At 26.5% G+C, this 14,128-nt stretch overlaps 1 protein-coding gene across 14 annotated transcripts in view; it reads right to left on the bottom strand.

Moving 5' to 3' along the window:
* The window catches only part of LOC119683899 (synapse-associated protein of 47 kDa), a 104,414-nt gene that overhangs the window by 35,019 nt on the left and 55,267 nt on the right, over positions 1-14,128 (bottom strand). For 9 of the 14 annotated variants that reach the window (XM_038097777.1, XM_038097778.1, XM_038097781.1 and 6 more), the window contains one exon: positions 6,302-6,340. The exons of the other annotated variants lie outside the window; for them this stretch is intronic. In XM_038097777.1, coding sequence (XP_037953705.1) covers positions 6,302-6,340 — 39 coding nt within the window. The remainder of the gene's footprint in view (positions 1-6,301; positions 6,341-14,128) is intronic. 14 annotated transcript variants of the gene reach the window in all.

Here is a 14,128-nt window from a genome sequence, read left to right as displayed (position 1 = left end):
CATGACAAAAAACCGTGGACTAGGAATTTAAAGACGCACAGCACTTCTGAAATCAAATTGCGATAGAATCAGACAATAGATTAAAATTAAGAAGAATCTTCTTAACTGTTTGCTCCACTAGGAGAGAAGGACAGCAGCAAGTAAGTAAGTATATGGTAAAAAAAAAATTAAATTACAATGTTATATTGTGAACAAGTGGCAAAATAATTATGCTAATAATACATACATTTTTACCTAATAATTTACTAATATATTTGTGTTATATACAATCTTACTATTACGTATAATTGGTTTCTAAATTATTTATTTAAACTCATGTGTATCTGTTCTTTTAAACTCATGTGTATCTGTCCTTTTAAACTCATGTATTTATCTTTTAATAAACAATACAATACATTTAATTTAATTAAAATCTAATGTTATCATTTATCAAATTTTGAACAATGGTTTTCTCTATTCACACTGAGTGTTAATTAAGAACAGATGCAATTATTGTTTTAAAAATCAATTTTATATTCGGAATAGTGTTTGCCCCAAAGGCACAATGTGGCCATTAAATGAAAATTATGTACGCATTTAAATAAACAATTATAAAACAGAAAACAGAAATTGACACCCCCGTGCGTATGAGTGATATTAAATTAATGTTCGACATTTATGGTTAGTCATACGACTTGATGAACTGCAAAGAAAACTGAAAATAATGATATTTTTATCAAAATAATGAGTTGCTATCTCACATCAAAGTTCAAAATACTTCTCACAAAATATAAAATTCTCTTCTAAAAAATTTGTGTAAAAGTATCGTGTGTTGTGGTAGGAAGTTAGCACGTGCAAAGCACGGAGCCACATACGTAAATGTAGATAAATTCTACTTCGCACGTATTTTAGCTAATGCCCGGAAATTTATTATATTAAAGCAAATAATGTAGAATGGGGAGTTTCAAAAAATCGTGCGTTTGCACACAAGAAAATACATTCATATATGTATACCATAGATCCAATATGTATCTGGAAGGAGATGAACTCACATTGTTTGTTGTGTGCGTATTTCGGTACGACCTTTTAGGATGTTAAAATAGCGTTCGCATAATCCTGTTTAGCAGAAAGTAACGAGACAAAATGTGAAACAAAATAATACGTAAAGGAAATCATAAGAGCATAAACGGAGCGTTACTAAAATAAAATTGAATATTTGACAAATTACCTTAATTTTGTAAGGTACTAAAAGCCACAAGAAATCTTTTCATTTTTTTAATAATTTTTTTTTTTGTTTGCAAAAATAAAACTCATTCTTTTTAGGCTTGGAGCATTTAAATGAACACACGTGTATGCAGGTTTACATACAGAAACTTATTTCCTTTGTAAAGCATGAAAGGAGCATTTACGAGTTATTAATAAGAAATGAAACAGCAAAGACTTTTAACACGCAAATAAAACACTTCAATCCAGGCGCTTTAAGCAGCCTCTGAGGTTTTAATTCTTAAATGGAACGGTTGCTTTGACATTGATAGCGAACATTGACTTTCTAATCAATTTATTTACGAATATTTATATAAATATTAGAGAATACAGAGGAGGGAAAGAAATAAATTGATATGCAAAATAAAAAACAACTAAGTATTTTGCACTGAAACCTTACTAATTAGAGATATAAACTAAGTTAAAATTTTACAAAGGCGTTACTTTTAATTAAACCTTCAAAGCAGATTATACTTACCACTTAAGTGGAATTATAGAGGTGGAGTTGTTAAAAATGAATCAGAAATAAATTATATCTAAAGGAAACACAATATTTTGGAAGAAGAGAGAGGAGTTTAAACCTAAAACAATCTCAAGTCAAGAATCTCTAACAAGTTTTGATATGAATCGTTTAACAATCACTGAACGTATTAAGGCTTATTTTTCGTTTTCCATAGATATGTTAACAAACAAGATTATTGCACCTGGGACAATGAGAGTTCCTAGTTGATAAAATATTGCAACAATAAACAGTCACTGTGTGGTGTAGCATTTAATATGTAGATGTGATCCATACAAACTTTTCGGAAAATGATGAAGTGTGACATAATCCTTCAACTCTGCTGTGTACAATTACTAGTTATTTAAGGTATGACATTAAAGATATAGTTACGGTTTCAACAAGACAGAAATTTTTCGTTTTAATTAAATAAATTGACCACCAGATCATGTGATTTGTGACCACTGTACTTTTTTTGTGGGAACATGTCAAGCATCGTTAGAATAATTCTCAAGCGTTCAACACTTTGAAGACCAACATCCTTTACATTATGGCTGTACTACTGTCAGCTGAGTGCTGATAAGTTATCAAATATAACCTTTAAACAATCTAATATTGTAACATATCCAAGGGAAGATAATTGAATGATGCATTCATCACTTAAAGATAACGTTGCCAGATCTGCTTCGGCATATTTTGAAGGTACCAGGGCTAAACGACGAGAGATAGTGGTGGAGGATCCACTTATAGGAGACAACAACAGTGGATAATTTATGAGTTACCAACGGTAACATCCTTTCCCTAAGGAAAAAAAACTGGCTGGCCCTCCTAGTTAGGTGTTAAGCGCAGGGCTTACACCCAACTATTAATCGTTGCGCCCTTAATGATGATGATGGTATGGTTTATACAATAAACTGAAATAATTTGTATTATATTGGTATATGGTATATTCGTTTACTTTTGATACCATAAAATGGATAACTTTGGGCATTATAGTAGAATCACAAAATGAAAATATTAATAAAGTGATATTATAATAATGCATTCACTAATTAATATTTTTATTTAACGAAATGGTTATATAAAGATTTGTTATATAAATTCAAACATTTAAAGTAAGCAAAGTAAAATTTGTGTATTAAATCTTTAATATTGCAAAATCTATCAATATTGCAATAAAAACAATTTATCAAAATATTTAAATTTTACTTTTTAAAGAAGAAAGTCTTTAAAACTATTTGCTTAAAATTTTGAACTATATTATATATGTACACATTTTATCCTGTTATCCAATATTTAGATATAAAATATATAGGTTAACACAAAATCACGTTAATCCTTGACATATGTCAGAGAGCTCAACTGAACGGATGTATTAAAAATGTTGAAAAAGAATACAGAAAGAATATGTTTATTGGTTTTGCAACGTTTCCTAACACAAAATGACATTTTCATTAAGTTGAGATTTAGATTAAGCATATAAGACATATTGACAAAACGAAAAAAAAAAAATTAAATAAAATAAAAGGATTTTCACGAAGCAGACATAAAAGAATTACAGGCAAATCCAGGCACGACAGAAACTAATTTGTAAGGAAAATAGGAGTGTGTTTTTTATACAAAGCGGAAAAAAAGAAAACAAGACAGGAAATGACAAATCCTTCCTTTGAACAAAAAAAAAAAAAAAAAACTAATAAATAATAAGATATAGAAATTTATATATCTACTTGTTGTATAAATACAAAAAATATAAAACAAAAAAGGATTTAATGTGTATCGAAATGAAGGTAAATGAACGCTTTTTGCAAATATTTTAGTAGAAGCGGAAATCGCGTGCTCTGATTTAATTAGACACGCTGAAAGCACTTCTATGGCTACACAAATTCATTTGTATTGTACAATATTTAGATAAAAATCAAGCAACAAGAACATAAATATACATAAATAATACATTAAAATGCGACTACAGCTGTTTTGTGTGCAAAAGGCAAAGCTGATGAGCCCGATAGGCTGCTGATAGGCTGGGAGATAATGCAAGGTAATTCTAATTAAAGTGAAGAGCTTGTATCCCGTAAACAAAAATAATGCTACAAAAGTGTTAAGGAGGCTGTGTAGAAGCAGAGACATCCCTAATACCTCGGATTAGCAATAGAAATGCTTGATTCTAAGGGTAAAATTTAAAGTTTTTTGCTCAAATGCTTTAAGTAAATCTGTAGAGCAGAACTTAGAAGTGCTACTTTTTGAGGTAAGCACTTTTAGAAGTTGAAAGCAATTTTATGTTGCCTAAGGAACTTTGACGTACAGCAAATTGCTTAACTTGCACATGTAATTCAACAGAACAGTAAGAACAGTAACAGCAACTAGAAAATGTCAACACAGGATGTGATGAATTTAATTATGCGTTCAGGCATTTTGTCATTTTGTAGTACGTGATATGGCATACCAAAAAGTGAAGTGGCCGTCTTTTTTGTTTAGAATATTATACTCAATTTGTGCATTTCAAGTTTAAGAACAGCGACAGATTTCATAAATTATACGTAATAGTAAATAAATATGAATGTATTGACAAGGATATGAATAAAGATATATTAGATTACTAATTGTTATTTACTTGAAAATAAACCAAAGTTGGTAATTGAAATTAAAATCCTTAACAAAGTAAATAAAAATTAATGATAGATGTTAAGTCGTGAATTATACGATTAAAGTAATGAAACTTAAATATTTGCAAACATTCCTTATTAACAAGCATCAACTTGTTAATAAGAATGTTCGATAAATCGTACATAGCAGTCAACTGCATTGTAGACTTTACAACCCGAATAAACGGCGTACTGTCGTTCCTCAATAATTTGAGCAGCAATTATTTTTAATATATTTTTTACTTCCGATTCTTATTATTAACATTTGTAATTTACCATATAATTTAATAAGCAAAGCATTCAAGACGTTAGGAGCATGTGCAAAAACAGAAACTAAGCGATAAAAATTCGATATTTTCTTAACCAGTTGAGATATTGAAACAAAATTTTCAAAACTCCAGAAAAATGTGCGAACATAAAAAATCAAGTACGGGTTTGAGTCAGTAGGTTAAGGAGCGCTACCTCTGAGTTTCAAATTTAGCAGGGCATGAGTTCGATTCCTGCTACTTGTAATCTCAAAAAGTTATTTACGCATAATTAAATACAAGAATAATTTCTAGGACCACTGATAATGGGTATTTGGCAATACTTGAAACCGCTGTATGGTCAGCAAAAAATTCAATTAATTAAAATAATATAAAAAAGAATTTTTGTTATAGTAGTTCAATACTTTTCGAAAACCTCTTTAATAAAATTTTCCTTAAATATAGTTTTTGAGATGATATTCCGCTTAATTGTTTATTATTGTTAAATTGTTTATTATTGTTAATAAAGCTTTTACTTTCATTAGACTATGTACATTTATTACGTATGTAATAATACAACTTTAATTTTTGATTTCAGTTCTTGATTTTATCAGTTATCTAAAAAAACGATTATTATTATGTTGAGGTAATATTGCACTGCGACCTAGAGATCTATTATACCTAAAAAATAATATACCGAATATATACTTTTTAATATTATTAATACATGTCATTCTCCTTAATTGAGATATATTTTTTTATAACATATGTTTGGCCTCCAAAAAGGTTAATCCTAAAGAATTTTACACTCATTACTGTTCTTTCTTGGAACTCAATAACATGAAATTTCAAAAAAAAAAATTGTTGTGATGTACTCTTGAACAATAAATTGTAAAGTTCTGAAAACGATTTAGCTTTTTAATGTTTTAATTACTTTCTTAGTAAATATAATTCCAATGTCTGCTTCGAACTTCTTCATAAGGCTAAGGAGAAAAACTACCAGAGACCTTCTTGAAATAAGTGATTAGTTAATACCATTTCATGTTAGTACAACATATAAAGAAATGGCACAGAAATATCAAATTAAATTAGACAGATTCTTATAGTGTCTTAAAAAAATATATTTATAGCTCCAGATATATATTCTTAGAGCGACGTTTACAAATGATTTAAAGACCGTGTTTGCTGCTTTAAACTGTGATAGCATAGTAGAAAAGAAGAATAATTTATTAAAGATGAAAGAAAAATGTTACATAAGAAGAAAAGATAACATATTCTAATTCACTCAGAGTATTAGCAAGTATATTAAATTCGTTATAGATAATAAAAACAATACTATTACATAGACTTTACTGATATTTTAAAATAGATTGTCTTTAATTTATACATTTTTATTTTAAATATATATAACGCACTTCATATATTAAAATAAAATTGGGATTATTTAAAAAACGTTATTTCTATTAATTTTGCACTATTAAGATTAGTCTTGGTAAATATAATGTTAAATACAACTGATTTATGAGATTGAAATTACAAAAAAAAAAGATAAAATTGAAGATAAACATATTAAAACCAAACATTATAACAACGATAGGTAATTATTACTACAAATTAATAATATTTAAAATGTCTTAATATAAAAAAAGAAATGAAAAATAAAATTAACTTACGTTGCTTCTGTCAAAATTGAATTTACCAAGGATGGCTCACTAAATAAATGAAAATTAAAAAAAAAAATAAAAAATAAATTGTACTGAAATTAAGAAATAAAAAATTAATAAATAAACTAACTTTATATACACTTGGTACTTGTGAAATTTTACAAAAATATTTAATAAATTATATTACACATAATTCATAGATCAATTTTGATTTATTACGAATACCATTGGTCTCTCATCATACTGATTCTAAATCCGTGACATATTTTTTATTATTGAGCACTGATTGATTAAAAATCAAGGTTTATAATACTTCAATTATTATTTAAATAAACCAGAGGAGAAACGTTTTTTTATATAAAATATGTTTTTATATTTTACTCTTATTATAATTGACAATTGAGCTAAATTTCTAACAGTTAATGTTCGACCTCTGTTAAACCATTTTTCCATCTTATATTTAAATAGAATCTAGGAGCACGGACGTTATCACAAAATGATGAAACAGCACTGGGAGTGTTTGAGAGTTCTTCGATAGTTCTTCGAAAGATCTTAGGTTCTTTACGACGATTACCGCATCCGAATAAACCACGAGCTTCACGGCCTCGCTGAGTTATCGTAAGAATTGATCATGATGTTCCAATGAAAAAAATGTTTGAAGCAGCAAATGGCAGAAGAATGCGTAGAGTTACATCGCGTTCCCAATTTAGTGATCAAGTTGATGACCACTTTCTGCACTTAATGTGCGAGACTGGCGAAGACGTGCACACAACACAGGCGCCTAGAGATACATGCTGCGTCAGGCCAAAGCCCGATAACAGGTTGTTATGTCCAAATAAGTAAGTAAATACAACAACAAATTAATTCTCAATAATTTAATATTTTTTTTGATTTTTTAAGAAAACCAGGGAATAAATTGGCTTTAAATTAGCTAAAACTTCTATGTGCTTTACATTTAGATAATACAATATAAATCAATTATTCACAAAACACAAGCGGAATATTTTTTAAGTAAATACTATATATATTTTTTTAATGTAAAATTCAAACACATATTTTGGGTGCTATAAAATGTAGTCAACTAATTCCATTGATTTGTTGGCATGAGTTGGTTGGACTTCCAAAAGAATATCTGTGTGAAGTCGCATTTAAATAATTTAATAACTTAGAGACAAGTTTACATTTGAAAAGATAAATATCATCTTGTGATGTAAAAATTTTAAATTGTTTAAAATTGTTAAAAAAGTTTAATTAAAATATTTTCCTGAATATATATTTTTATTTTTTTTTTTACAAGTTATACAAATCACAAGTGTATCAACTTTTAGTATAATGTCTTCAAAAGACTTTAGCTTTTTGCAATCATAAGTAAGATATATTGTGAATTGAAGCAAATAATACCAGACTGATGAAAGAAAAAAAAAAGATTTTAACGGACGGCAAGTGGGACGTTTCATGCATTCCTTTTTGTATATTTAATTGGTCTAACTATAGAACTAAATCAATAACCTTCAAATCCACGCTTGCATTGTCACCAAGTAAACAAAAACATTAATGTACCATGTGTATATAAATTATATGTAATAATATAACAAATGTAATATTAAAATATACATATAATTAAAAAATATTGAAAATAAATTATAAAAATATAATTTATTGTATAATATAAAAAAAAAGTTTATTTCAACAAAAAATAAATATTAAACGAAAAACCAAAAATATAAGTGAAAAATTTTTATTATTTTAAAAATGAAATACAAATAATTCAATTAATTATTTAATTAAAAACTTTTTATATATACAATAATATCTACAAATAATTTATTAACTGGTTTTGTTACAATCATACGAAAAAAATTAAATTTATGTATATTAAAACAAAATGTAAAAAATATCAAATATAAAAAAGAAATTCAGAAAAATGTATTCAAATTTATTGCAAATATAAAATTAATAATGGGTAATAAATCACTATCACTTATTTATTTTTAATTATTCTTTTAATACATTATAAATTAAAATAAAATTATTTTATTGATATTTCTCAACATATATTAGTTAAAACAATCTTATTAGGGGTAAATGTTATTGTATGGAATTGCATGTATTTTAAAACAAGTATAATAATATGTATATGTATTAATTATTTCTGTTCATAAAAATCTCTACAGTTAAGAGAATAAAGTGTGATTAAGAATATTAATTTTAAAAATGTTTATGTGTAACAAAATAAATTAATTAATTAAAAAAATTTTAAATTCACACTTAAATTTCTGTTTTAACAATTAATTTATTAATATATTTATTTTTAAGATTTAAAGTATTGAAAAGTATTTACCTTAATTTTATATAATTTTTGATTTTAACTATAATATATTAATAATTTAACGATAAAGTAGGTTAAAATCTTGAAATATACCTGAAAAGAAAAGAAAAATTTATTAATATTAGCATATATACTATATATATATTGTGTACAGTAAATATTATTTATAATAATAAACTTGTAAAATTGCGAAAATATGAAAAAAATTTTTTTTTTAATTTTACTACTGATTTCTGTAAATCTATGTATTTTCAAGTTAAAAATAATTCAAGAAAATTTAACTAATTATTTTTGTATAATTTAAAGAATAAAAAGTTGGAACCGTGTCTTACAGTAATATAGAAAACAACATTTTTTAGAAGGGTTCGAATAGAAATTAAAAGACAACAACAAAAGTTTAATTAATTTATTGAAATTTGGTTGACCATATTCAATAGTTACTTTTAACAAATCAACTAAATTTTTATTGTCTTTCCATTTCTATTCGAACCCATCTAAATTTTAGAATAGTTACTTTTCGTTATAAGACGCGTCACTCTCGGAAGAAAAAATTAACATTAAGAAAAAAAATTGTTTTGTGTAGAATAACAAAAAGGGAAATTATTAAATAATTAGTTTTTCTTACATATATTTTCGAAAAAATTAGTGACGAAAAAATTTTGCGAAGGAATGAATCTTTATTTCGAAGTTAAATTATGAAGTGAATCACGGAATTTTTTCTGAAGAGTTGACTTTGAGTATGGATGCAGCAATATTAGAAACATTTAAATGCATATAAAAAAAAAGAAGTATATTCATAAATAGTCACGCTGCAAAAAATTACATTTATGAATTAGCCAAACTAGATGCAAGCCAAACAATCTTTAGGAGAAGTTATAAGATAGTAAATAAGCGAGTGAATCGCTAGAGAAAAAAATACGCGAAGGGAAGGAGGAGTACGTATTTAAAGTGGATTATTTTGAGACAAGTTTATATTGTCTATTGACAATAGTAATTCGGAACTTCTAGAGTTAAACTAGTCAATGTTTCATTTTTCGTTAATTTGGAATTCGATTTCATAAAGATATTTTTACATTTCAAACTATAATATTGAAAATTTGTGCAATCAATATAAGTGCATATAATAGTTGGCGCTAGATGGTGCTTATAGTTTTTGTTTGTTTGTCATATTTTAAAAAGTAAGGTATATTGGCATTAATTGTAAAAGTTGCTCAAAATAACTGACGCTGATCTGTAGAACTATCAATTCTGAATCGCGTCAAAAATTATATTAAAAATGTAGTTTTAACAGTATATTATAAAATATACATATTTTAAAATTATAGGTATATATTTAAGCTCTTGGCACTCATTTAAGTTTATTAAAAAGTATGAGATATCAGAAATGCTATTATAGTTAACACAAGCATTAATTTATGACAAATAATGTTATTATAAAACTATACTAGGTATAGTATACAGTGTTAACATTTAACACGAGGTAAACAGTGTTAATTGATTACATTTAGACCAGTATAGGCTAGCAACTTGCTGGTTTTTGCCATACTTGCGAGCCACCTAAAAGGCCTACTTTAGATGTATGTATAAATCAATATAAAAAACTATCTCAAATATTTGTAACAGGTTATAAGAGTCACTGGGTATATGTTCCGAAGACACTCGTCTATGACAAACATAAGATGCTTCTTATTGTAACACAGTTTGCGAAAACGGTTGCGCGACCTGGACTAGATTTGTGTATTAAATATGGACTACAGCAATATGTCTGTAACATGATTTCACACATTTTAAACATTTTGTTTTTTTTTTATCAATGATTGTTGTTTTACTGTTTTGATTTTATAAAAGAATATCATTTCCGTCAATTCCGAGATATATATACACTACATGATTATTTACATTCATTGCTAAGTATTAGCGATTTCAATTCTACTGTGATTTCATTTTATTTCAAGTGCTATAAGAAGCCTTTAATATTTTTTCCAATATTGTTTTTTATTCTTATTTAAGTGTTTAAATGTAATATGACTCTATTACAGTTTAACGATTTATTGACATCAACACAATATACCAAATAAATAAATCAATTTAATTGAAATCTTATTAGAAACACAATAGAATAGCTGCTATTCAATACCATGTACATATATATCTAAACTTATAGAGAGATATGTGAAAAGTAAAGCAAATATAATTAATCTTCTTTCTTTCATAGAAATTCAATGCGTTTAATGAAAATAAAAATAAAAATAAAAATACTCGCACGTCAAATTGCTCCATATGGGATGAAGTATCAATTTTCCAGCTTAATAAATTTAATAGTCTGGGTAATGTTGAATGTATACATCCAACAATAAACATAAATAACAATAATAAACGAATAAAAATAGGAAGATGGTTAAATGGTGAAAACAGATAAAACTAAAATGAACAAGTGAAAAAAAGTAGTTATTGTTTCATATAAAATTAAAGTAGAGACATCGAAAATGTTAGCACAAATCGCACTAAATAACCTAGGAGATAGAGTAGAAAATCGAAGAACCTTGACCCAAAGTATAAGGAAATATGGAAATAACAAAGTTGTAAGGATAAGAAAAAAAATAAATAAATAGCAAGAAAATGGCAACAAAGAAATGCTCGAACATTCAGAGTGTAGGAGTTACAGTTAAGACAATATTTTTTTCAGCGCCTAATAGGATATCGTGAAACAAACACTTCCAGCGTTAATTGGCTTTTTTGAAGGTTGTAATAGAAATACCAACCCAAGACGATAAAGCGAAGGTGTATGTCGCCCTTACAAGTACTAAAATAGAAAGTGATATGCTGGAAATAATGTTAGAAAAATAGTAATATTAACTTACAATTTATCGTATCTTTTAGCATAAATTTATTATTTTATACCGAAGGGAAAATATATTGTATAAAGTAGCGATTGGAAAACACAAAATAAAACCACAAATAACAATAATTTATAATAAAAATAACAGAGAAATATGTTCTTTTTTCACTTTTCTCTAAGAAATGTCTGTAGAGCATTTAAGTTAATTAATAGGCAAAAAATTTGCAAAGAAAGGATATAAATAACAATCCTTATAACATGGAAACGGCAAACTAAACACAACGAAACCAATTTAATGACAAAATAATGTTTTTTGCTCCTTGGGTTAAATATATAGTAAAAACAAATAAATTTTGAAAACACGTTTAAAGAATATGTATGTACATATTGAGTATGGTAGCAAGAAAATATTTGTCGCTTTTATTTTCTAATTCAAAGGAAATTGTAAATATAAAGAATTCTTAAGTATTTAGTACATTTAAAGCTAATTTTACAAATTATAGAGCACGAACAACCATTATTATAGTAGCGAGAATACTAAGTATAGAAAGGAACGGAAACTTAGTTAAAATCTAGGTGACACAATATTGCTATATGCTTGTTTAATAATATAGACTATAGTCAATATTCAAATATATTGTAGATATAGATATATGTAAATATTTTTCTTTTAATGCGAATCAATGTAGCTAGTTATTGTTGAGAATATCGGAATTTTAGAAAAAATTATTGTACTTGTTTGGATATCTTGACTTGTGTACTTAAATAAAGACTGCGAAAAGATAGTTAGATAGAAGATATGTTAACTTCTGTACTTAAATAAAGACTGCGAAAACATAGCAAAAAAATCGAAGATACTAATTTAGTGGCTTCTTACAAAAATGCGGACTTTTGTGAACATTGCCAATTTAACACGGATTCAATCTTAATATGATTCAAAAGGCATCAAATTATCGAATAAATGGAGTTAAAGAAACATTAAATGTAGAAATTTTATTTATGCATTGTTGCTTTAAGAGTAAAAATGGAAGTATGTTTTGCACTAAAATATCGATAATAATACTTAATCAACATGGGTTCAGTTCGTTTTTGATTCATTTTTATATTTTAAAAAGTAATAATTTACCTTTACACTTCACCACACTAGTGTTAACTAACACCTTTTAACTAAAAACTTTAAAATTTGTGAATCTCCTTTTAAAAAATATGATCTACAAAAAATAAAATGGGAGTCCCCTCCCCTACCGACGCAATTTGAAGCCAAAACTAATTTTTTTTTTGGCGACGCAATTCAAATCAACGCAAATCGGGGTATTAGTGTAATCTAAATTTTTACTCATTTCTTCTTAAGTAACTCTTTTACATATTATAAAAAAGTTGTCATATATAAAAATAATAATTTATTGTAAGTGTTGTAGTTCTGGTAACAGTAGATAGTATTGGCGAGCGTAATAAGCAGAGCTTCAAGTATTTTTAAAAACAAATACAGTGAACACTCACAAATTGGAACCTTTGTAACTTAGAATGTCCAGAAATTAGAATGATTTTATTAGATCTTGATTAATAAAAAAAAACTGAAAACAGGAGAAGAATAACGTATTTGTTTTTTCTTATTGTTATTATTTAAGTAAAAACAACATTTTTGAAACAATTGTACATGCAAAATATTATTTTTAAGAAAAAAAAAGGTCAAAAAATTAGTACATATCTGAAGTTAGAATTACTCAAAAAAATAATGTGGTTCAATACTTTTCTTCTCCTTCTTGGTTTCGTTAACACCACCTGGAGCATGGGCTCTCAACTCTACTGCAATTAAATTAAATTTTCTACTTCGGTCTAATATTAAACTGTCTAACTTATAAAAAAATTTTTTTCTAAACTTTCTTTTTATAATATAAAATAATATTTATATATATTAATATTGTTTTTATTTTGCAATTCGTTGTCTTCCTTTGCTTAAATATCGTAGGAAGTTCTTATTTGTTTATGACTCTTCATCAAATAAAAAATTTTAAAAATAATTTTACTATAAGCATTGCATAAATTTTATTAAAAATCTGCAAATATTATATGTAAAATGTTACGTAAGTATTCGGAAAAGCATGCAATAAAGGAAGTGCTGGATATTGAGATCCTTGCCAACAAATTACTATGACATTAAAAGCATATGGTGCCGCGCTTGCTTTGCTTTGCTGTTTAACCGTAAATACGTAAACGACACGATGGTCCTTGTTAAGGATGCTGCAAGCTACGTCAATAATAAAATTATTAACACCTAATAAATGAAGTTAATGTTATGGTGCAAAATGACAACAGCAAAATGTCAGATGACAGAAACATCTTCATGGAAATGTTTTGAGCATATGCTGCCATATTTTGCAGATGGTTAAGTAAAACGTAAATAAAAGAGAACTAAATTCTTAGATTGATTTTTTTTAATAAACATTTTTTTTTAATATAAAAGATATAATAAGGAATTTAAAAGAAGTTATTTAATTGAAAAAATTGTTTTTTTCTTTTGGTCATTTTAAACTATTATATAGAACTCAGAAGAACTCAGATCAATAAAATTCATTGCAACTTCAATTGAATCCATTACCACTCTGCGTTTAGGTACACTTCACTCATATTAAAGCACCACTTAATGTACAAACAAGTGCTTTTCAAT

This window comes from Teleopsis dalmanni, chromosome 2 (assembly GCF_002237135.1).
Source record: "Teleopsis dalmanni isolate 2A chromosome 2, ASM223713v2, whole genome shotgun sequence".
Taxonomy (NCBI): domain Eukaryota; kingdom Metazoa; phylum Arthropoda; class Insecta; order Diptera; family Diopsidae; genus Teleopsis; species Teleopsis dalmanni.
The sequence above is the reverse complement of the archived record's forward strand: the minus strand, read 5'-3'. Positions and strand labels throughout refer to the sequence as shown.